Source organism: Pipistrellus hanaki (assembly GCF_964339955.1).
Source record: "Pipistrellus hanaki genome assembly, chromosome: 1".
Taxonomy (NCBI): domain Eukaryota; kingdom Metazoa; phylum Chordata; class Mammalia; order Chiroptera; family Vespertilionidae; genus Pipistrellus; species Pipistrellus hanaki.
In genome coordinates this window covers 151,809,243-151,835,282 of record NC_140503.1, presented here as the reverse complement: position 1 = coordinate 151,835,282, position 26,040 = coordinate 151,809,243, and the positions used below count along the sequence as shown (strand labels likewise).

Sequence of the window (26,040 nt, the reverse complement as noted above, 5' to 3'; positions counted from 1 at the left end):
ATTATTGATAAATATTTTTAGCATGCTTGAGTTAGCCGGGAAGATGGATATAATATGGTTAAGCATTTTCTGTATAAAATGAGGCAATAAATCCCCAAGAAGGTTGAGTAATTTGTTAAACTAACCAATCTATGTATTTCTAACATGAAAGGCTTTTGGGCTAAGTCTCTACAGTTATGCAATGCTTTTGAACCTATGTACAGACACTTATATTTAGCTCTTTCATTTCACCTTAATAAATTCAGGACATCTATTTCTTACTGCTATGTCTTTCCTCCAAATATTGGCTGTCTCACCCAGTCTTTCATCCTCCATAAATCTGATATGCCTGCCACTTATGTTCTCATCTCAATCACTGATAACATTGCAATACAAGAATAGGGCAAGAGACAGAGACCTTTTCAAGGGCACCACTTGAGATGCCTCTCTGGTCTGACATCAATATGCTGAGTTATTTAGTTCAGCCAAATATAAACCCATTAAAATGTATATTGTCTCGTTCACCTCTTTCCATTTCATTCATGTGGATATTGCAGGGACATATCACATTCCTTTATAGTGCAATGGGCACTTCATAAGGATTTTTCTCTACTCTTTACTTGTGGTTCCTGTATTAAATACTACACAATCTAGAAGTTAACTTATCTCTATGGCCTCATTTATCACTCAATGAGTGGTAGCAGTTGTTACTAATTTTTTTTTTTAATACTGTTGGAAGAAAAATCTCCATGGAGCTCTCATGTTTTTTGCACGTTCCTGTCTTTGCAAAGCAGTTGCATAGCACACACCTTGGAAGATAAGACAGTGCTTACCTCTGGAGTAAGTGGTAGACATACCTACTTTTCATGATAAAAAGACTCAGGTTTCCTAAGCCCAGGAGCTGTTTTCTGAGCTGCAACCACTGGGTGTGTAGATGTTGTTTGTCCCTCTTTGCATCACTCCTGTAGCACCTGGGCTCAGGAAAACTGGCACAAAATGAGGATACTTTGGATGGCGCTGTTGTTGTGAGTAATGAGTGCACTTTGTCCCTAACTAGGATTCTTGTGCCATGTGTCAGCATCTGCAAAACTGGCAGTCTACTTGGTAGCTCACAAGTAAGGTTAAATCTTAGAGATTCCTTTAGTTCTTGACAATTATTTTTATAAGTTCTGAGAACTCAATTAAAATTTGGCATATTTTCTCCTTAATAAAATCCGGCTGTCACTGCTTCTACTCTCTAAAATTTTACTAGTATCTCGCCAACCAATGGCTTCCCTCGCTCCCCTTCCATTTAGGAAATCAAAACAATTTTGACTCCTTTTAGCCTTTTAATATCATCTCCATTCTTGTTTAATAAAAACTCAGTTTTATTAAATCTAAAGTTATCAAGGTACTTGGAAATGTACTTATATTTGGACGTTTAAGGTTATTGGCAGCTTAAGAACTCATTACCATCCTCTTTACCCCTTCATTTTCATTTCCTCTTTACCTAGTTTTCCCTCCTTTCTTCCAATCTGAAATTCATCCTCTTAGATCATGAGTAAAGTTTTGCTTTTATTGTGTCATAGTTAATATTACACTATCTGCCCTGAGCTTATTACAATTCGACTTTTCCTACCAGAGACAGTGGTGATGGGAAACCAACGATTGCATTTTTCCAAGCACTACTCTTACCTTTTAGTTGCAATTATACCTTGAGCATTAAATTTTCTAAAAATATATTTTATGTAATTTAATTTTTAAATTGAATTTATTGGGGGTGACATTGGTTAATAAAATTATATAAGTTTCAGATGTACAGTTCTTTAATCCATCATCTGTATATTGTATTGTGTGTTCACCAACCCAGTCAAGTTTCCTTCTGTCACCATTTATCCCCCCCCATACCCCTTTCTATCTCCCACAAACCCTCTTTCCCTCTGGTAATCCCCATACTGCTGTATGTGTCTGTGGAGTATTAAACTTTTAAGGAAGGAAACTAAAGTGGAAACCATTTCAAGTGGCTCTTGCAATACAAGTGAGGATTGGAAACAGCTGTCCCTCAGTCTGCTGTTAGCAGCAGGTGCTGGAGGCAGGAGGAGGGGTTCTTCTCATCACTGAGTTGGAACAGAAGGGAGAAGATTCCCTGCTGGCCCAGGGAGCTGTCAGACCTGCTCTCTCCCAGCATAGCCCTGGCATGCAATATTGATGGGCGCCATCCTCAGGGGATGGGTAGCAAGAAGAGGAAGGGGCAGTAGGTGTCAAAAGAATTTATTAACTCAGTGAGGTGCAAGAATGTAATGAATAGGGAACAAGTGAAGTGAAATTCATAACAGAGAATTAAAAACAAAGAAGCAATAATGATGGAAGTCTTGTCTGTGTTTTCAAGATGAAAACAGTGTTGAAATTGGAAACATTTGCAAACACTTACAGGAGCGACTTAGGGATCAACCGTTAAGATTTATAATACCAACGGTCAGGTCAGAGTGTTTAAATTTAAAATTTTTAATTTATATAAAGAGATGATATTAAAACCCATTACACAAAAAGAGTAGAAAATAAAATATAAACAGGTCTGATTCACGTGTTTGCAGAGAAGGGTTTGACTCTCTTTTTTTTCTTTTTCTTTTTACTGTGCACTTTATTTTTTATTTTTATTTTATTTTCTTTTTTTATTAAATTATCTGTTTAACTCTTTTATATCTTGTGTTATGTAAGCTATTTAAGCAAAAATTGAGTAAACATTCACTGCAGATGATATGGAAATGAACACAAAGCAAAAATTAGCTGTAGAAGCAGCAATTAAGTAAGATTTTAGTAATGAACACCGCTTAAACTTTCACAGGCTTTTCCAAGCCCAATAAAGACAATATCACTGTAAACCCTGGGTGGGTTCTGAGGCTTCCAGTACCAAGCTGTGAGACAGGCTTTCCCATTTCCTGTCAGAGGGCTTTTCTCACATTTTGCCTGCTGTTATCAGTGAGGGGAACTTTTCTAACACAGAAGGGCATCCTTAATAAAACTTTCACAAGCGAGGTTGCTTTCGCTGCTCATGGCACACCTGTAAAGTGGTTATGATAAGGATTTACCTTACCTCTTTTTCCAGAAGAGGAAATGGAAACCTGGCGATATTAGCATATCCACCTAAGTCTGCACTAGTTACAGGCAAAGCTGAATGCAAACAAAATCGTTCTGTTTCTTTCACCTAATGGTGTGTTTGGGGTTGCTCATCTGGGTTTAGGGCCTGGAGAAATTTGTTTGCCTGTTTGCTAGACCAGGTTCAGAGCTGTTTAATGAAAAGAAGCCGTCTCCATCCAGCTCTGTGTGGGCCCAGATGCCTTCTAGTAACAGGTATGTCTTTTGTCAGGTCCTCCAGGGTGACAATCCAACCCTCAGCTCAGCTGCCTTTTAAAGGGGGTCTCACATATAACTGCAACTGGAAATATTTAAACTCTAGGTGTCTGACAGGGAATATCTACCTCGCTTGCTATCAAAAGCTCAATTGAGGAAAAAAAAATTATGGTCCTATGTGGTTTGCCTCAGTGGATAGAAAGTCAGCCCATGGATTGAAGGATCCCAGGTTTGATTCTGGCCAAGGGTACATACCTTGGTTGCAGGCTCAATCCCTAGCCCTGGTCTGGGTCTTGCAGGAGGCAACCAATCAATGTGTCTTTGTCACATTGATGTTTCTCTCTCTCTGTGTCTCCTTCTCCCTCAGGTGAAAATTAATAATAACAAAAATATTTTTAAAAGTTTATGCAAGTTATTCTAAAGGGAGTGTCACCAAGTCCCTAACATAAATCTATCCCCAGTTTAAGAGAGAATAGCTAAGTATTGTGCCCTGGACTGAATTATTAAATCCTTGTGTAATTGTTTCACTTTATTATACTTGGACCTTATAGCATCCACTTACATTGAGGGGCACTAACAAGCAGCCCTGTTTCTCTTATAAGGATGTTGTTCATTGTATTAATATGGACACATGGATCTTATAATTTACTACGTGTCCCTCTTGAAAGTTTTGAAACAGTAAATCCAAGACCTAGACCTGTTATCAGAAATATGCTGGGGACATTTTTATTTTAATGCTTATCTGACTTTATCTTATCTTTTTAAATTTTACTTTTCCCATTTTTTCCCATCCACTTATTAAATAGATTTTCTCCCATTGAAAAAACAGTTTTCATAAATCACCTTGAATCATTTATTTATAAGTAGGATTTCAATATATACACACTGCAGAGAATAGTAAGAGAATAAGACTTAAGTTTATCTGGACTCGCCTCCCTTCCCCCAGTACCTTTAGTTTATAGCTGTTCCTTCAAAGGGAGAATTTAAGAATACCTAAAAGGAGAATATCTTGGGTTCCACTGAGAAGTAATAATGTCAACTGTTTACAAAGTTCCAAACTATAAGTTAAAATGAATGAAAACTTCCGGCAATATAATTACCTATGTAAGAGATTTTTGGCTCACTATCCTAACACATTATTATTTATATTCAGTAAATGTATATGACTAGAGGCCTGGTGCATGAAATTTGTACATGGAATCTCTGCAGCTCATTCTTTCATTTAAAACATGGGCTGCTCATGTGCTGTCTGTGTTTCATCACATTCACTATGCCACATGAAATTAAGTTAGTCCTGGCTAGCAATCAGGGCTGATTGGGGCCTTCTGGCTGCTGGCAGGGGCCTTCCTTCCCTGGCTGCCAGCTGCTGGTCAGGGCTTTCTTTTGTTCCATGCTGCCCTCTAGCGGTTAGTGCACATCATAGTGAGTGGCAGTTGAACTCCTAAGGGGACACTTTGCATATTAGTCTTTTATATATATAGACTAGAGGCCCAATACATGAAATTCATGCACAGGGGGACAGTCCCTCAGACTGGCCTACACCTTCTCCAATCCAGGACCCTTCGGGGGATGTCCAACTGCTGGGTTAGGCCTGATTTGCAGTCAGACATCCCTCTCACAATCTGGAACTGCTGGTTCCTAACATCTCTCCTGCCTGCCTGCCTGCCTGATTGTCCCTAACTACCTCTGCCTGCTGGACTGATGATCCTAACTACTCCCCCATTGGCCTGATAACCCCCTAACTGCTCTCCCCTGCTGGCCTGATCACACCCTAACTGCTCTTCTCTGCCTGCTTGATTGCCCCTTAATTGCCCTCCCCTGCTGGCCTGATCACCCCTTAATTGCCCCCTGCTGGTCTGATTGCCCTTAACCGCCCCTGTCTCATTGCCGGCCACTGTGGCATTGTCTGGAAGGATGTTTGGAAGATGCCTGGTCTAATTAGCATATTACCCTTTTAATTAGTATAGATTGTTTAAAACTTTTTTAGACAAAATTTCTCTTAGGGATTCAGACAGTGGAGATTTTAGTCTTTGTGGGCCAACATCAATAATATTACATAGGTGCTTGTATAGCCATTTAAAAATCACTAAGTAAAAATCACTCTTAGACTTTGGGCAATAATATAAAAATAGGTGATGGGCTAGATTTGATTCATGGATGTAATTTGCTAATTTCTGGTTTAAAAAATTAAATTTATAACTCCTTATTTGTAATCTTCAAGTAAACTTGGACATTGGTGTTAGATTTGGGATACCTCCATCAGGATTCTTTAGAGTAGTTATAAATTTACTACCCAAACCTTTGTGAGCAGAAAGAGTCTTATTACTAATGGCACTGGAACTATGGGGGCTGGGGGGAGTGGTTTCCGTCAGCCCGGCCTGCACCCTCTCCAATCCAGGACCCCTTAGGAGATGTCTAGCTGCTGGTTTAGGCCCAACCCAGCAGGATAGGGCCTAAACCAGCAGCCAGACATCCCTCTCACAATCTGGGAATGCTGGCACCTAACTGCTTGCCTGCCTGCCTGCCTGATCACCCATAATCACCTTTGCCTTCTGGCCTGATGCCCCTAACTGTTCCCCTGCTGGCCTTATCACCCCCTAATTGCCCTCCCCTACCAGCCTGATCACCCCCAAACTGCTCCCCACTGCTGGCCTGATTGCCTCTAACTGCCTCTACCTTGGCCTGTGTCACTGTGGCTTTGTCCAAAAGGATGTCTGGTCTAATTAACATATTACCCTTTTATTAGTCACTCTAGATAGTTTTAATTGCTTCACCACTAACTCGCACCTTAATCTATTCCTACTGGGATTTCATCCTTTAAAAAAGTACCTAAAGGCCATCAATATCCTCTAGTTGACCAATCTAAAAGTTTTTGTAAATTATTATTCTTTCTTTATATTTTAACTAGAGTCCTTGTGCATGGCATTTGTGCACTGGGGAGGGAGGATCCCTAAGCCCAGCCTACACCCTCTGGGATCCCTGGGGGGATATCCGAGTGCTGGCTGAGTAGTGGTCTTAAATCAGCATCGGACATCCCTTGAGGGGCCCTTAGGACTGCTGCAGAGGCAGGAGAGGCTCCTACCATTGCCTCTGTGACCGCCAGCTGTGAACCTGACTTCAGGCTGAGCAGCGGTCCTCCTGTGGGAGTGCACTGACCACCAGGGGGCAGCTCCTGAGTTGAGCTTCTGCCCCCTGGTGGTCAGTGCATGTCATAGCAACAGGTTGTTCTGCCATTCCATTGATTTGCATATTAGCCTTTTATTATATAGGATTTTAATAACACCTTTATCAGCCATTTCCTCCATCTTGAAACTCTCCTTACATTTGATTTCACCCCCTATAACCCAAACATTCATTCTTTCATTTAAAACATGATTTTGAGGGGCCATTATGTGCTAAGGACCATGACCGATGCGAATTCTTTATCTGATTTATCTTTTCATGTTCTAGTTAGTTTTGCTCACCCAACCCAAACTGTAAATAGGAATATTTCCCAGAGTTTGCTCCCTAGTTTTCTTTCTGCTTCTGAGTCTTTCCTCTGCGAGGGCCCACTCACTGATGACTTGCCATCTGCATCTCTAACAGGAATCCCAGATCCCCACACTCACACAGCCTGGGCCCATGTAACTCAGAAATTGTCCTTTCTCTGCTCAAACCAGTTGCTGCTTCTGACCTCTCTCATTGCTCTCACTATTCTCACAGTGCCCAAGGCTTGGTACCTGTCTGTATTCTTTGTGTTTTGCATCACTTCTAACCAGTTGTGAAATACTTTTTCTTCTGAAATATACTTCACTTTCCATTCTCCAGCCTCGATCTTGGCTCTGTCCCCTCTCCCCTCACACCACAGCCTAATCAGGCGCCCAGCCTTCCAAGGTGTCTTTCTGTTCTCTCTACCAATTCATCTCACACACCATTTGCCAGATAATCTTTAAAAAGCATTGCTATTCCTGTATCACTTGGTTAATCAAAAACCCTTCCATGGCCTCCTCTACAATTTATTAAAAAAGTCCTATTTACCTTTATAGTTGAAATGTCTAAATAGATTTTTTTTTTTTTTAGTATTTTGAGAAAACTGCTAGGCAAGTAGAAAATACAAAGAAAGGGAAAAGTAATGTTCAAATCTTCAATTCAAATTGTTTTTTGATAAGTGATAACAATGGGTAAAATTTCCATCTGAGGCTCATTTTTTAAGCTGCTACTAGAAACAAGGCAAAAGGCTCATGTGAGTGCCATTTAATTGTGGAAATTGTATCCACGGAGGGGGAGAAAGAGGCTCTGCAGCCCCTTCAGAGACCCATAAGGCTGGGGAGGTAGGGTTTCTGGGCACAGCCTTGCAGCTCTGCTCCCTGTTGGTCAGAGACAGCTTGTCCCATCTCTGAAGCTCACGTGGGCTGCTCATGTGCTATCTGTATTTCCTCTTAGAGCATTCTTGGTAATGATAAGCCCCCTCTCGCCTCATTCACTGTGCCACATGAAATTAAGTTCAGACTTCTCTTTAGACAGTTCACAGTGGCAGATGACCAGCTAGATGGGATCCGGCTGAAAAAACACCCAGTTCTGGATGCAATAAAGGGAATGAGAGAGAAGGAAAATGGAGAAAAATAATCTGAATTTCCCACCAATGCCTTAAAGTAGTATTCATAGCTCCTAATGTCCTCATAGGGTCTCCTCTGCAAGAAGTTATCTCTCACATCACGTGAGGATAGAGGGTCTGTAGTGAGCAATAGGAAGAAACTGTGGTCCAGAGTGCACTAGATAAGAAGGCTGAGGTGTGGCTTTTGCACTGGTGAGATGGAGGACTGATGACATGTGAGAGTGAGCCGAGAGCTCTGTAGTGAGATAACCCAGGTGTGAAATCCTTCTGTCTCTCAGACTTTAACTGTGAAACCTTGGTTATGTGACTTCAGTTCCCCAAGCTTAGTTTTTTCATCTTTAAAGTGGAGCTCATCACAACTTGCAGAGTAGTAGGGAGGAATAGGAGAAATTAGAAAAATGCTGAACAGCCTGGCTGGTGTGGCTCAGTGGTTGAGCATCAACCCATGAACCAGGAGGTCACGGTTTGATTCCTGTGCAGGCACATGACTAGGTTGCAGGCTTGATCCCCTGTAGGGGGTGTGCAGGAGGCAGTCAATCAATGATTCTCTCTCATTGTTGTTTCTATCTTCATCCCTCTTTCTGAAACCAATAAAAACAAACTTTTTGAAAAAGGATGCTGAATAAATGGTGACTATGTTTGTAGCATGGCTATATCCTAAAACACACTCTTGTCATTGCATTTTTATAAGAGCACACCCATCTGATTCACAACAAAGAGGAACTTTCTCATTTATTGGAGACAGTTATATTTTTGTGTTTGTTCCTTGTTTCATGGTCTCTTGTGCCTATTTTTTTTTTAAGATCTTGAGTTTTTTCTGGCTTCATTTTGACAAACAGAACTTCTTTGATGTACACTGAATTCAATAGAATAATTCCCTCTGCATGTAACTTCAGGTGGTAGGCACGGCAAGGAGGGATTTTGTTTCCTTTTCTTTAAAGTCAAAGGCAGAGGAACCTAAAAGCAGAAGTTTGTCACTTTATCAATTTTCTGTGTTCTCTCCCTTTCATCTAAAAGGTACAATTATCCTGGTCAGATGCCGACTAAACTATGGGAAGGGAAACCGTGGGTGGCAGGTGAGAGGCACACGTCTTTCAGCTTCAGCAGGCCTCCTCTGGCTTGATGTTCAGCTACAGATAATGCTGACCGGATGGAAAATAAGGGGCTGTAAATACCTCCATGCTTCTGGGGATAAAGTATCAGCCAGTACCCATTTTTGTTTAAACAAAATATCCACGTTGGCATGGCCTTGAGAGATGGAAGTACTTAGCACTAACCTTGACTCTGAGCACGAGAAAGGAGAAAAACAAAACAACAAAGGGATCTGGGAGTTGGCTAATCTTCATTTCCATAGCAGCAAGAGAAGGCCTCGGAGGGCCCATGAATGTTACTTTGCATTGGAAAATGAAAAAAATGAATATTTGATGTGAGTAAATATAAGTCTTTTAGTGATTTTCTGGTGCTCAAATTTAGGCATGAATAATGCTCAAGGAATTTTATTATTTTCTGAGGCTAGTGTTTATGTAGGTGAAAGCACAGTACCTGGAGAAAAATGTTCTGGGTCCTACAGATTATAAATATCAGTATCTCCACCCAGGAGCATGATAAAAGAGCTTTCTGGCTACTGAAGAATAAGAAGACGACTAAAAGTGGATGTTTTTCTGAGGATGACAGAGGGGGAGAAGAAAGGTATAATGTGTTATAATGATAACCCAATTCTACATTTGTCACTAATGCTTTGTATTCAGAGCTCAGGACTAAAGAGCGGATGCCTTTCCCCTTGGGAAAAACAGCAGAAATTACATGTAAGGATCATTATTTCAACAACATCTTTTATTTTAAGATGTATGTGCTTTGGAAGCATATTATCAGTCAGGCCTCTAAAGCACTATTCAATGCATGCATTTTACGTGGGAAATAAGCAAGAAATACCATGATTTGTTAGAGGCCAGACTGAAAATTGAATTTAGGACTTCAAAACTCCTCTTGCTATTTTCACTTAAAATAGCTGCATCTTTATGATTATGACATATACAAAATGAAACCTTTTGATTCAATCTAGTTTTTAATCAACCCTAGCTCCATTTAGAAAGGCCCAGCATAGAATTCATAGGAGGTAAACATAAGAAGGAGGTTGATGATACTTAAGTTAGAAAGGGTTACAAAAAGAAGAATCTACAGATGAGAAGAGAGTGCGAGGCTGAAGTGGGGGTAGCATTCATGAGTTTGGGTTTGTCTAATTCTTTGTGACCTTGAATTCTATGATGGGAAAAAGGTTGGATTTTTGAGCCAGGCCACATGAACCTGATGTCTCTGTATCTACCCACGTGTCTCTCTGATCAATCTATGGGTCATGTTCCTCTGGATCATGTTTCTGGCCATTTTTTATAGCTAATATGGCTGCAAGTCTACTTGGGAAGAGATCTCTGGTCTTCTGCCTATTCTCAAGATCTTCAAAAAGTGTCTGCAGCTTCAAAGATCAAGAGCAGTAAACATTCACATTTATACATTTTGGGAAACAAGAGCATGCCAGAAGCAGGGCACTCAAGACACAATATTTTGGGTTTATTGTTTCTATTGTACAATTCTCTTTCAGCTCAGACATGATTGATAAAGTCAAGTGCACCGGAAAAACACACACATATTTACCTCATAGTTTCTTTCCTGTGTACAGTCACATACATTTCGTAGACTCTCCCTTGGGGAATGGCCCCAGCAGGAATCAGTAAGCTTACTCCTGAGTAGCAAAGGAGAAGAGGAGAAGTTACATAAGATGTATAGAATCAAAGGGAATCTTCACAGAATGCCTTTGAAGCAAGTGAAAGGGAATGAGATTTTGTGGTCACGTAGTCATAAGCCTACTTTTTCTCTAAAGACATGCAGATATTCATGGCTGCCTGGCTTTCTTTCCTTATTGGCCTTATTTGTTACCACAGCTCCCTCTGAACTGTTATAGAATTAAATGGATGATGTTATTTTTTTTAAATTCTTGTTTTATTTAAGGAATAGACAGATGATTCCAGTGTCATTTTCCTTGTAAAAGGAGGGGAAGACCAACAACTGCTCTTAAAATTTCCAACAGCTGTAATGATGCATTGCTTCTAATTAAAAGAAGAATCCCCATAGGATTCTAAGTCAGAGAAAAACTAACTTCAACAAAATAAACATACATTTCTGAAATGTCTGGTTAGCATCAGTGTTATTCTGGGATAGAATAATAATTGATGATGAACTCCTTTCATTATATATAACTCCAGAAAGTGAACAGAACCTACTAGTTGTACTCACAACCCATCAAGCAGGCTTTTACTTAGTTGTGAACTGGTGCCATTTTGTAGGACATTGCATTGACCTCTGTTCTAGTTAACTGTGTTTATAGCAATGGCTTGCAACTTGAACTTGCATCAGAATCACCTGGAAGACTTGCTAAAACATGGATTACTAGATCTTACCCCCGGATTTTCTGATTGCCCAGTTCTAACAGAACTTGCCAAAACCGGTTTAGCTCAGTGGTAGAGCATAGCGGACTGAAAGGTCCCAGGTTCGATTCCGGTCAGGGGCATGTACATTGGTTGCAGGCACATCCCCAGTAGGGGGTGTGAAAGAGGCAGCTGGTCAATGTTTCTCTCTCATCGACATTTCTAGCTCTCTATCTCTCTCCCTTCCTCCTCTCTGTAAAATATCAATAAAATATACTAAAAAAAAATAATAACTATATACACGCTTGCAGCTGTAACAAGCTGCTAGGTGATGCCAAGATTGTTGCCTGTAGACCACACTGCAAGAACCACTGGCCTGCACTGTTGCAGCGTCACCTCAAAGAGAAATTCAGAGTGGGCAGCAACCTGAAGGTACTCAGCTTCATGATTTTATTCCAATAAAGGCAGCTTATTCCAACTCACTAAAAATTTATGGAGCAGCATTGTGAGTACAGTTTTGGCATTGTTGTGAATGCCAAGAAATAAAAGGGTTCTTATCTTTGAAAAGCTTGTAATTTAACTAGCAAGGAAGTGGAATGTGCCAAATGAGCGCAGGGCAATAAGAAAAATTGCCTGAGCACATTGGAAAGTTTGGAGACGAAAGAATGGAGAGTTGAGGAGAAGTAGGAATTCAAGTCCTGTGTAAAACTGGTTGGAAACGTTGAGGCCTGGCTTTCCTGAGAAGGCGGGTAGTGTGAGGGCTGTGCCACTGTGGGACGTGCAGTGTCACACTGGTGCGGGGAATGGGTTATTGAAGCAGCCAGGCCACACCTCAGGCTACCACACCTCAGGCTACCACGCCTCCGCATTGTTCTTTTTTCCTATGGGAACAGTAAAATGTACCTGGGTATGTGTTATGGGGATGAAATTTTATTTATTAAATTTTATTTATTTATGGGGGTGTAAAATAACAGGAAGAAGGCCTGACATACTTTAGGGAACTATTGCTACTCTTTTAAATAAAACTGTGTATGTAAATCACCTTTGCCTAGTACATAGAAAGTATTTAGCATATGCTGTTTTCTCTTTTTCAGTTGAGAAGCCTCTATAATAATTAATCTATGAAAAGGTCTCATGTGTAGAAATGGGGAGAAAAGGTAGACTTCAGTGAATATAATTTAAAAAAAAACACTGTCTTGTGAATAATATGTTTAAACAATGAAGAGTTATAAAGGATATTTCCTATCCATTTGATAGACTATTAAAATATATTTAAAATAATGGTTTTTAATGCACATACAAGAGGATGAAACTTAATGATAAAAAGGTAAAGAAAGCATATCATATAATATATTATCCCTACTATGTAAAATGTATAGAAAAATAATATTTCATCAACTATTTCAATTTCTTAAAATATACTTTTAAAGATATGGGGTGAAAATTACCAAGGCATTGAAATGGGGGACTAAATTAGAGAAAATATCAAAGACATGTTCATATCCAGACCATAAAGACCAATTGGTTTTCTATGTGGGCTGTATGGCTGGTGACGCATTATATGGTTTTCTTATGTTACATGAAAAAAAATTGTTTCTTAATGTTGCATTTGCAAAATACTCAGTCTTGTCCAAAGTGTGAAGTGTGATTCACAGTGGAATCCATTAACTCTCTTATGACTCCATAGTTCCAAACTTATTACTATTACTGACTAATGGATGCCAATGTTTAACCATCACACTATCAGTCACTAACTTAAACTCATAATTTAAGACCTTTATGAGGCTTATTCTCTCGAAGCTGATAACTCAACAGTAAACTAAAAACTAAATAACACTACCAAAGGACGCAAGTGGAAGCTGTGGTTCTAGATAGCTGTATCAGAAGCAGGAGTAAGTATCTTCTAAAACCTTGAGGCTAAAGACTGTGTAATAAAGAGTTAATAAATAATGACTGGATGTCTATTAGGATGTCCTCTGATCATCTAGAAATTAGTGTTCTGAAGTATTGCTTCCTCTAATGATTTGGAACTGAACCAACTGATAAGTTTTCTAATTAATTTGTCCTGTTTAAGTGCGTTGACAACAGTGAGAGCTTCTGGCTGGATGTGCCTTGTGAAGCTCTGTTAAAAGAAGGTCAATGACAATTCTAAATGACACTTTGGCAGAAAGTTGTGAGCATAATATTTATAGAGGAAGTGTTTCCAGAATTGGTTGCAGGAAGATGAATGGTTTTGCTGCTTTTGTCTGAAGGAATGTAGATTTACATTGAAAGTAGAGTTGGGTTAGGTAGGCTACATTTAACTTTTCAGGCCTAACAAAAACCAACAAAAAAGATTTTGGTAAAGAAAAAATGTTGTAAAACTCTATCTTTGTGTTTTAAAACCTTTAGGAATTACCTGAGTTGGGAACAATAAGGTGGCCCCCGAGGGAGTTGAAGGTGCCAAACGCAGTACAGGATGGATCAGTCTGCTTTGCCAGGCTCTGACTCTTCAGGTTCAGGGCCTCATTCTCCAACAAGGACTGGGTCATCTGAGGGGACAGCTTTGATGCAAACTCAGAGAGGTCATCCTGGGGGGTGACAGCACCTGAGGTGTTGTACACTTTGATTTTCAGGTTGGGCAGTGGATCCAGAATTGGAGAGTTGGTCATGGGGATTTTGTCCGAGACATCGTGTAAGGCATAGACAGGCCCCCTGTACATGGCTGCAGCTGACGTGAGGTCTGGAGGTACTGCCAGGAGATCTGAAAGAGAAAAGGAATCTATTCAAATTCTTCATCCAGTCAACTTACAGTAGTCAGTCTTCCCCTGACACTTTCTGAGTCAAAGGCAAAGAAACTCGGCAACTATTAGAGATGCATGGACTCTGTAGCTTTGCTGAAAACAAGGCAATTAGGTGACGAGGATCCATTTTATTATTGGCTGAAAATAAATAGACAGATTCTGTATTTTGCCTTGAAGCCTACTCATTGCTCTGAAGGTATTTAATGATTTCATCAGAGGAGAATCCTAGACAATGAGGCCCGCCCCCAACCCCCCTCAGGTGACTATAGATAATAGCCTCCATTGTATCTACTGGATTTTGGTTCATCCGTACACCACTGTATTCGCAGCAATACAAGGTGTCCTGTCAAAAGAGAAAAAAGGGGATGCAAGAATCAAACAGTCCATATACTTTTCAAATAAAAGCTAAAAAGTATGACAGAGAAACCTGTTAGAGAATAATAATAATAATAATAAAAAACAAGATTCATGCACCTTGTCAACTCCAACATAAGCGAATGAAGTTAATACAGTAATTAACAAAACAGACCTACCCCCCTAACTTCATGGAGCTGAACTTGCTATTTCACTGATTTTAAAGCCACACAGGGAGGTTACATATTTGCATAAGTTGTAGATGTGAAGTTCAATGCCAACTGACCTTGTCTTGCTGCCTTGATGTTCACAGGCTGAAAGCCTCCATTGAGTGCCGAAGAGTCAATAATATCAGATTCAAAATCACGGTGATTCTTCCGATACACAAAGAGGGCCACAACCACAGAAATGGCCAGGCACACAATCACTGCTATCACGATGCCAACATACAGAGCAATGTCATCTGAATCGGGAGCAGCTAGACAGGAGAAGGAGACATTGGGCCAACTGGTTAGAGACATTTCTCTCAGTAGACATACGTATTGCTATAATTTTCTCAGACATTTATTGTCCTTTTTTATAGGTTAATTTCAAATCTAATCCAGAAGCTATAAAATACAACTGTGGCCTTTCAATGGAAAATTATTCCTGATTTCTTTTCCTTCCCTACTCGGCATCTATCCACCCACTCATCTGTCTTAAATGGGGCACCATAACAGATCATTTATTCCAAGGCATCAAAAGAAACCTTCCTGACCCATAGGAGACAAAAAGCTTATTGCAAATTTCAGGTGGAAAGTTTGGAAGGTGGCTTGAATTCACTGATAGTTCTCTCAAAACATAAACATAAACCCTCTCCTAGAAATATCTGGCATGTTCTGAATCTGTATATTTGTCGAACCAGAGTGTTTTCCTAGAATCCTTCCAAGTCATAAAATAACTTTCTGTAGCACTCTTCTCACTTTCCCCTAGATCAGTGAGTGGGTGGGTGGAAATGGCGTAACTACGCAAAGCAAATATTAGGGGCAAACATGTTGGACCTGAAAGGTGTGCTTTCAGAATTCCCAGGTCTGAGGAGCAGGGGTCACCCCCGGTAACTCGGGCTTTTATACAGGCTCAGTATTACCTCTGAGAACCCTGAGCTTCTCATTACTGGAATAAAATACAGTTCTACGGTGTACCGAGTAAGATAAAGGCCTGGTTCAGTGATCAGAAAGGTCTGACTAGCCCTGAAGGCAATTAAGCATTTGACCAACACAGTGTGTGGTCAGATGGGATTGGGGGTGGGGAGGGGGCTGTTTCTGCGTAAACAGAGAAGAAAATTCCTGTAAATATTACATGTTGCCTTGGTGGCATAGACCATGCTTTGATCCAACGGCAAAAGGTGATAAAGAAAACAAAACAAACAAAAGTAAACCTTTCTGGAATCCTATTGACATCTTTAATCTGTTTTTAGTTTTCTGGGACCAACAAAAAATGTTCAGCAATGTTAACAGAAGCTTCTTGGCTCAATGTAAAGGAGGTGACTAAACAGGTACTTCAGGTGGTCAACAGCCTTTTGATGCTCAATTTTATATCTACATGCATTGGGGGGACTGCAGATTTGTAGGTCGGAGGAGCCCATAAGAGCTGAGGAACCACTGCTCTCTCCTAAGACTCTCAGACACAAGCTTTACACAGTGAAATGACTTCATTCAAATTGCCAGTGGCTCAGGGAACCACCTACAGAGTCATGTCATGATTTCTTGGAAGCACTGACAGTATAAAGAAATTATCTGTTGAAAGATCACTGCATCTCTTTTAGAATTTTGTATTCAAATGCTCTGTATGTGACAGGATTATTTTTTTTCTTCTTTTAAACCACTGTTTTTCCCAAAGTGTCAAGAATATCCGCTTTCCTATCAATCAAGTTCGTATACACAGATCTTTTCAGAAAACTAGTGGCATCCGTCCTGAGCACGCTTGGTTGTGTGGGCTTTGCTTTCAAAGTGCTGACTTCAGTCTGCTGGATCCTGTCCTAGGCCCTGCAGCAGGATTCTGAACTCTGTTCTGAATATGATATCAAAATGCTTAGTGTTTTATTTTACTAGGCTGCAATTACTTATTTAACATTCATGATTTCTAACGCATGTTCTCAACCCTTTACTTTTTTTTTTTTTTTTTTTTTTTTTTTAGCATTTTAACCCAGCCTTCTATTTACATCAGCATTTTTTACAATATGTTTTGTCAGCTACTGGACCCAAGCTTTGGATGTAGGCTGATAGGTTTGAAAGCTGGCAGAGACTCGAAATGACCCTTTCTTCTCTTCCGCGGTGAAAATCTAATTTGCTTTTCGTGTTCGAATATATTAGGCACCTATTTCCTGTGTGCACATCTGTGATCTAAGGAAAGGTAAACTTGAACTGGGGGCAATAACGTTAAAAGATTATTCGGCAACATAAAAACCAAACATCAGACTTACAAGAAAATCCATATTCATTCTGCGTTCTCTGTTCAGTTGAAATAGGATAAATGAAACCTTGAAAAGAAACAAAAAAATGAAACAAAAATAGGAACAAAATCAAATCAACAAGGAACACAAAATAAAAAGCATGAAAGATGGTTAACGAAAAGAAAAGGAAAATCACCTCAGGGTCCTTTAAAATTCAGGTTCAGTATAGAACTATGCTTTTGCATCTCCTTTCTGCTCTGGAGTCACAGGAAGAATTAATAAGTAGGCAGATTGAATTTCAGAGCAAAAACTGGTCTCGAGTCACTAACTTTGGAGTGCTTAAAGTCTTTCTTTTATTGAGCATAACTCTAATGGATCTAATTTATTTCAGACATCATGGGTCATTAGCATAAGGCAAATCTTTTTTCCTTATCCCTGCCATATGCTTTAATTCCCAGGACATATTCAGTAAAGCTCCAAACAGTTTTTTCTTTTTTTTCTTTTTTATTAAATCATAACAGCTTGCTCTTGGTCTAATAGAACTAAAGGAGACCTGTCGTCATTGGTCAAAGGTTAAGTACCCATTTACTGAGCTGAGCCTCCGCCACCTCTCCCTGCTCCATTTCGGAGTCCCTTTTTTGGATTTTTTGTTGTTGTTTCCTGCCCTCTCCATTTAATGGGAATCCGATAGGTTTCACCCAGGGACGAGCAGTTTGTCAATGCAATGGAAACTGGAAACTTTTTATTTGAAATCATTAAAAAATCAATAGGGCCTAGAGGTTACAAGGTTATTTATTTCAGGGCTTCAAAGGAATGGTGTAGATAGGGTAACATAGAAACCTCATCTTAACAGTAAAGGCAGAAATAACTAGCAATCTTATTTTTCATTCCTTTTAGTATATCTCAAGACAGGAAACAGTAGTCATAATTATTGATAAAAAATACCAATATGAAGTAGAAGATTAGCAGAAAAAATTAAAAAATATGAAACATGAACTTTTTGAAATGAAAAAAAAAATTGTGGAAATTGAAAATGTACAACTCGTAACTGGCTCCCTCAGTTTTCTAATATTTAATATGCTGCAACATGAGTTAATCAAATGATCTGGCACTGTTTGGATTAATCAAATGGAGATGAATAAGAAGCATTAAACTTTCCTAGTATTACCCAAGGGCAGGCATGTAGAGGATCTACAAGAATCACAATTAATTGGTTCAAAATTAAAGGTGTGTAATGCTTTAATTCTAAATCATGCCTCAGGTAGATTTTTTGGTAGTTTGCAGAGCACTCGGTTCTTACAAGCTATTTACCTATTTGGGGGAAGTAATGAAAGAGAAGTTTGCTGCAGCACAGACAGGTTTGCTTTGAATTAATATTTAATGCTTTACTTTAGAGCAATGATTGCAACCTCCAACTCAGTTTTATAAATATTATATTCCTTACTCCAGGTGTCTGAGTCCATGTATTAGGTCTGATTTTCATTTTAAAAGCTTCTGCCTGGTAATAACACTTTTCCATTTGTATTCTGTGAACTCAATAATAGGGCATCTGGGACATATTCAGGCACTAGAGAAAAGGTTATTTATTTCTGAGCCTCAAAGACTCAAGACAATACAAGTTCACTGCTAGGAGAGAAGCCCAGATCACTAATGTTGTCCTTTTGGTAGGGATGATGTTAAAGAGGAATGCCAGGAGATACATGTTTTTGGCTGTCGAGGGAGCCCGGAAATTAGTGTAAACTAGGATATTTGGGCATGATTTTTGATGATCACCATTTTGATAAGGATCGTGAGGGCCTGCTCAGAGAAGCTGGAGCTCATAAAGGGAGAAGCCAACTTCCAGAGAAACAGAGCATGGGCTGAAATCTCTCCCTGTAAAGCTGTTCCGGGTTTTCTTGGCTTTTATGCCTACTTCCCAATGGAGTCCCTGATTTTGATAGGCTAGCCAGGGAATAATAAATTTTGTTTTATCATTTTGATTTTATCTCAACTTTCTCACATTTATGTAGATCTGGACCACTCCATAAACATTTTTGTGCCTTTTGGTATTTATCTGAGTCTTATATTTCATTGCAGGCCCAGAACTGGAATCCATTCACTCATTCATTCATCCAACAAATTCCCTTGAATCTTAATATATGCTGGTTCTATACTAGCCATAGGGGTACAATGACAAGTGAGATGGGAAAAGTCCCTCCCTGCTTTCATTGTTAGCAGAAAAACAAACAGGAAAATAAAATGGCAAATTAAGATCCTTTCAAATGCTGAAAAAAAGTGATTAAAATAATAAAACAAAAGAATACAATGTGATTGGACATAAAAGGATGGCAAACTTGGGGAATCAGGTGACAATTTTTTGTTGAAAGAAAGTCTGAGCTGAAACTTGAACAATGAGAAAGAATCAGCCAAATCAAGATCAGGAGGGAACGATGCTCCATGAAGAGGGACAGTAAATGCAAAAGTCCTGGCATCAGAATAGAGTGGTTCGAGGCCAGTGAGTGAGAGGACAAAGGGCCACTCAGAGGGGTGAGCAGCAGCAAGCTCATATAGGCCCTGGAGTTCATGACAAGGCATCTCGAATATATTCTAAATGAAGGGCAAATCCTGCAATTGAATGTAATTTTGTAAAGATCATTTGAGTTTCTGCATGGACAGCAACATGTCATCATCTTATGGATGGCTTCTACAACACCTGGCTTGGGAGATGTCTACCAATAGTGATATCCGTATATCTGATGGGATGTTTGCATTTGAGGTTGCTGGAAGATAAAATTAGGAAAAGTCTCTCTAACAGTTATTCCTCATAACCATTTAGGACCAATCTAGGCAAACTGTTACTTTCCTACATGGGCATATTTACAACAGCCGTGCTCAGCCTCCTCACCAGTGGGTCAACACCCCAAAATACTCCGTTATGGGAACACTGACAAAGGGTTTCAGAGGGCAGCTTGGTGAAATGTTTTCCATCCTTTTCAAAAACACTTCTGCCACCAGAGAACTCAACCATCACGAGGGAGGCTGGGAGTCAGAAAAGAAGGGCTGACTGTTTCCTCCCTTAAACAAGGGGAACAGAAGCACTTTCTAGTGTTTGTTTTTACAACTTCTCCATCTCTCACAGAACAACAGGGGCCATTTTCTTCTGCTAATGAGGTGCGCATGCGGAGAGTAGACCCAGCCATAATGAAAAATAATATCTCTGGCAGAAAACTGTACAAAATAATTGTTTTCCGTGTCACTATCAGTAGCCTGGTTCATAAGTTAGGGATTTCAGTTACTTTTCTTCTTGAAAGAAAGGCCAAGTGAAAAAGCACCAGGGCTCTTGGCCAAGGCAGTGAAATGGAGTTCTTCAAGTGTGTAGACTTCTGTTTGAATCCTAGCTCTGCCCCTTCCTTCACCATGAGAACTTGGTCAAACTACTGCACTTTCCAAAGCATCAGTTTTCTCATTTGTGTAAGGAGATGGGGGAGAATCACTTTCAACAGTTGTGAAAAGGAGAAATGAGATTTGTAAAATGCTGGTACATAGCAAGCAATCAATAAATGGCAACTGTATTAATAACACTATCTTGCACATTATAAGTACATTGAGATACTGGGCTCTTAATGGATTTTATTTGTAGAGTCAAGGCAACCTATTATTTAATGAGTGACCTTAGGACATTTGTTTGAATTTCAGATCCCCTAATAATTATAGAGACAAGAAGCCCAGTTTTTCTGAGAAACCATGAGCAATGCACTCTTCTAAGTACTGTGTACTTTTTCACCCTCTCCTTTTAAAGAGGTTTATTTCCTGGCCTTTGTGGCTTCTAGCAAAAAATATAGTGGCATGTTTCAGAAGCAAATGTCCAAGACCAGAGTGAAACTTGATGCTAAAACGGTTTGTCAACCAGAGCCAGTGCCACTCCTAAAAGGGGTATTTGGAAATGGGGCAGGGGATGTGTTCTTTGATTGCCATAATGATCAGAGGGTTATTAGTGGCATTTAGTGAGTGAAGGCTGAGGTTACTCACTCAATGAGGCTTGCTTGCCCATTAATTTCAGTAGCCTTAGCAACTGCCATTAGGCCACGCTAGTGCATCTACTATGGAACATGCTCATGTCCTATGACCTTCTACTTTAGTTGTTTTTTGTGTTTGGGTTTTTGGTATTGTTGTGTTCTTTTTTTTGTAATTTTAAAGAACATATACTTTCCGATGGAGAGATTTCCCTGATCTGGGAGAATAGATGTTGGGTGGAGTTTCACTGTGGAGAAAACTTGAACAGACAGAGCAAGTGAAGACATGAACAGACAGAGCAAGAGGAGGCTGTCTCAGATACTGAGTGCTCCTACCACCAGGAAGCCATGTCACTGACGCTCAAGACGCCATTTTAAGAGGCTATTTATTCCAGCATTTCCAGATGAGGAAACAAAATCCCAAAGTTGAGGTGAGATGTTTTAAAGTTACCAAAAATTTTGGAACTGAAATTTTATTTCACCTTCTTGGCAGTAAAGCTCATGATGTGGAAGTTTGGAATTTTTCAACTCTGGGTGGCTCCATTCACATCTGTGTTGACTGTAGATTTGGATTGTCTCAAGTGCGGGCAAGGGAAGAGGTAAAACTCCGCAGTAAATAAATATTTAAAAGAGAAACATTGCTTTCCTCAAATGATACCAATGTGATAAAAGGAATAAACACCAAAAATTGGAAGGACACTACACATCAGAAGAAAATCATATTTTAAAGCAATAAAAAGCTGATAGCCAATTGTTTCCACCATTTAAGAGTGCACATGAAAAAAAAAAAGTATTTCAAAATGTGACTGATTTGGGTTCCAATGTTGGCTCTTGCCCTAATTATAGTGGACATTGGGTGGGCTGTTTCAGTTTTACACCTCCGTTTCTTCCTTTACAAGAGAGAGCAATGATTAGAGGCTTATCAAAAGTACTGTATGTAAGGTTATTTATTTTTATTTTTTGTACTTTTTTAGTTTTATTAGATTAAACTCAGCTCAAGTTTGCTTCTGCATGGTCATAGTAGACTAGAGGTCTGGTGAACAAAATCCATGCAAGGGGCTCAGCCCTCACAGCCCAGCCAGCCCCCACAGTCCCTTGCAGCCCCTCGCAGCCCCAGCTGCCTTGGCCGGCCCTTGCAGCCCTGGCTTCATCCAGAAGGTCATCCGGATGGTCATCCAGAAGGATGTCTGGACATCATTATGCTGTTTGGTTTAATTAGCTCTTGATTATAAAGTATGGGAGTCAGAAGCAATATATGCCAGGGCCTAAAGTCAATGCATTGAGTAGAAAGTGAATAAAATTATATCTGCAATTCCTTTCGACTAAAATGCATGTGATACAGTAGTATTTATGTCCACAAAAATTGGGAATTAAAACTCTCTTTCTTTAGATTAGTTATCAAATTCCTAGCCAAGGGAAGATGGGTGGAGTTTTATAAAGCATTTCTGCCTGCCTTCCATATTTACTCATTATATTCAATATGGAGCTGCTTTGATGATCTTAATACACATGAATTGACTTATGATATTGGGAGAATTTAAAAATAGAGGATAATTAATATACTATATGGGGGTTTGAATATAAATTATAATTATAGTCTATAAAAAAGCATTGTCTTCTATAAAAATACATGTTTTAAATCATCAAATTTTTGGTGAGTTTGAGTTATATCCATCTATCTGAAGTATACTTGAGCACTTCAAAAGATCTGTTCTCATTTTTATGATCTTAGAGTTAAAAAGAATCTTTAATCTTTTCCCATCTCCTCAACCTAGCTGCTTGGTCTTTTCTTTTTACCCTGAAACAAAATATGTGATTTTCCTCACTCTGGTTACATTTCTTCTGATGCAAATGTTCTTACTGAAAACCCCCAGGGCCATTCAGAATAAGCATGTTCAGGTTTTGTTTTTTCCTTTTAGGTCAGTTCTTATCTGGCCAGCCCATCAGGACTGCACTAATGATGTCAAAGGTCAGGTTTGTCAAAGACACTCAGGTCATTTATTATAATTTACCACTCTTCTGAGAATTTATCTATTGACAGGGGCTTAAGGATCTCCAAATAAATGAATACATAAATTCCAGGACTTGCCAACAAAAATTGCAAAGACCATTTGCTTATCACTGATGTCAGTTGCCTAAATTGCCATGGTCATTCAAGCTGCAGCTTTCACAGGCTAGCAGGCCTTCTGGACTGGACTGGCCTTTTTTCCTGACAGGGACAGCCACGCCCTCTGAAAATGAATGGCTCGGAATTAACCTCTCAGGATGTAAAAGTCTTACCTAGTGACTCACAGTAGGTGAAGAATTAATGGCTGAAATTTGACTCAACAGTTTGAATCAAACCCTCAGTTCAGCTGCCCAAGTGTTTTTAATGAAGTAGACTCTTTCCCCATCAATATTCCTTAAGAAGAATAATGAACTATTAAATCCAACGGCAATGACGTTATAATCCACAGCAGTAAAGACATCTGGTAGGAAAATAACAGAGTCCCGAAGAGGCTGGTTTCTTCTAGCATACATCACCCCATCTGCTGGGCTTTGAGGCAGAAGACGATGTGATGGAGAGCCCTGGCCCGGCACCCCTGCGATTGGAAGGAGCCCACACTCCACTGTGGTTGTCAGAGGTGGCACCTTTCTTGAACCCCTAGGCGTTTCCTTTCCATCACAGAAGCTGAAGACCTTGCATCTGTCCTCTCACACTAGCCCATGTGGGGGCTCCTGAGGTGTTCAACAGGTTTCTGTGGGTTACAGTTTCTAACCACATCCCTGCTTTCAAAAAGCAGGAAAAATCCTTTACCAGAAAGGGAAAACGCAAAAGCAAACCACACTCATTATCCTGGAGACAGCAGAGCACTGTGTCGGGCAGCCGGTCCACGTGCAGGAAATTTATTTGCCAGCTGGGACATTACGCCTATCAAGGACTGTATAGATGCAGCTATGACATCAGCTTCTTCCAAACTGCAGATAAAAGCACGCACTGCCTGATACTCACAATGTTGCATTCCCTATCAAACTGCTGCGGTGACAAGAATTGCACTGGAAACTGACGAGCACCTTCTCCAACGCCTGCCCTAGCAGTCATAAACACATCATTCGGAAGTCAGGAAAAGGCTGTTTGTAAAGTAAATTATTTTCTCACATTAAATGCGCCTGGGATTCTGGGGAACTGGGTATGCAGCGTGTCCATACCACAATTTACACGTAGACTTCCGCCACTTCCTCTGTATGTCAGAATTAAGGGAGAGCTGTGTGACATGCAAATTTTTTAATGAGGAGAAAGTGCTAAAATTGCAGACTGCATAACATTTTAATTTCCCGAAGCCAGGAAGTTCACTGATGCAGACACAATTCCAGGCAGCTCTTGTTTGTAAATTGCAGTTTTTAATTTGTCTACTGTGGCATAAACCCTCCTCAGCAAGAAGGAGTATTTCTAAATTCCGATTTGAATTGTTACATATCCCTATATGGGATTCCAATCTTCAAACAGGATTAAAAACTAAAGTCTATAGGATTGGAGTCAATAATGTAATGATTTAATTGAGTGTATTCATAAATACATATAAAGCACTGTTTCTGGACCAAGCCATATGTGCAGTCCTCGGATTGCTTTTTGAAAATAAAAAAATAGCATGAATTAAACCACTATATGCTAATCATGACAAGGTAGATCTTACTACATATTCATTACAGAGATTATAAAAGTTCAAAGTTGTCAGGTCTTGGTAATACACTGTGCCCTATATAATAAAAGCCTAATGTACTAAGTGTCCAGTTGGTCAGCCAGTCGGTCGTTCAACCAAAGTGTAATATGCTAGTGATTTGCTATAACATGCACTGACCACCAGAGGGCAGATGCTCTGACTGGTAGGTTAGCTTGCTGCTGGGGTCCAGCCAATTGGGACTGACCAGGACAAGCCAGACACACCCTGGAGCCCTTCCATGGTCCTTCCCTGGCTGGCCAAACTCTCTGGCCCCAATTGTGCACCTGTGGGGTCCCTGGCCTGGCCTGTACTCTCTTGTAGTCCAGTACCACTCTGGGGATGTCTGAGAGCAGGTTTCAGCCTGACAGTGGAGTTAGGACGTACACTAATGACGAGGGGGTAGACACTCAACACATGAGCTGCCCCCTGTAGTCAGTGTGTTCCCACAGGGGGAGAGTTCAGCCATTGGCTGGGCTCACAGCTGGTAAGCTCAGTGGTGGTGGAATGAGCCTCTCCGGCCTCTGCAATAGCACTAAGGATGTCTGACTGCTGACAGTTGGATATCCCAGAGGGCTCCTGGACTGCAAGAGGGCGCAGGCTGGGCTGAGTCCCCCCACACCCCAGTGCATGAATTTCATGCACCAGGCCTCTACATAAAAGTTTTAACACAAAAGGTAAAAAGATAAATATGCTTATTGACATAGCATTTTTGGAAATTGTCCTAAGTGCTTTTTTTCTTCTTTATCTTTTTCAATTTTGTCTAAAGTTCTCTCTCTTTCTATCTCTTTTGCCAGAACTATTTCAAGTAAATTCTATTTCAAAACTATATATATGCCAAAACCAGCGACTACTGTAATATAATTTTAGGAATGATATAAAGAAATCTAAATGGGCACACAGCACAATGGATCTCACATTGAATTAAATACATTATTCTGCAATGTTATTAATTAAGAAAGAACAGTCACACTTGCTTTTAATGCTAAGTTTCTCATATCACACATGTGTGTTCAATTATTTTCAATAGTGAAAAATACTCCAAGTCATCTACCCTTTCTTGTTCAATGCAATATATGCCCTTCAGCATACCAAAGGACTCCAATTTTTAAATGGTTTTTAAAATAACAATGTACTTATAAACCAAAAATGTCCAATTTTTTTCTGGGACATTAAGTGATTTTGATGGTTTTTAAATAATCTTTAAGAATGTGTTAATAACACCAATTTATAGAAGTTCTTAATTTGAAGGCAGTATCTTCAGTGTAGGAACTACTTTTTCAGGCCAATAACTATATATCTAGAGTAACAGATACATGATATATATTATACTTCAATATCAACTAATGTGTATGAATGACCTGAAAACCTTAGTCAAGCTTCTGAAATTACGTAAAGACCATGACCTTGTTTCACAAATGAAATTACACAGCTTCACATAATGAATCCAATTTATCAAA

The 26,040-nt window shown here is 39.7% G+C and overlaps 1 protein-coding gene across 2 annotated transcripts in view; it reads right to left on the bottom strand.

The window, feature by feature from the left end:
• UNC5C (unc-5 netrin receptor C) overlaps window positions 1-26,040 on the bottom strand; it is a 363,690-nt gene that overhangs the window by 37,364 nt on the left and 300,286 nt on the right. Inside the window, exons 8-11 of one of the 2 annotated variants that reach the window (XM_084897119.1) lie at window positions 16,921-16,977; window positions 14,746-14,937; window positions 13,721-14,065; window positions 10,553-10,640 (exon numbers count right to left, since the gene is read on the bottom strand). In XM_084897119.1, coding sequence (XP_084753245.1) covers window positions 10,553-10,640; window positions 13,721-14,065; window positions 14,746-14,937; window positions 16,921-16,977 — 682 coding nt within the window. The remainder of the gene's footprint in view (window positions 1-10,552; window positions 10,641-13,720; window positions 14,066-14,745; window positions 14,938-16,920; window positions 16,978-26,040) is intronic. The other variant, XM_084897120.1, reaches the window with a different exon arrangement.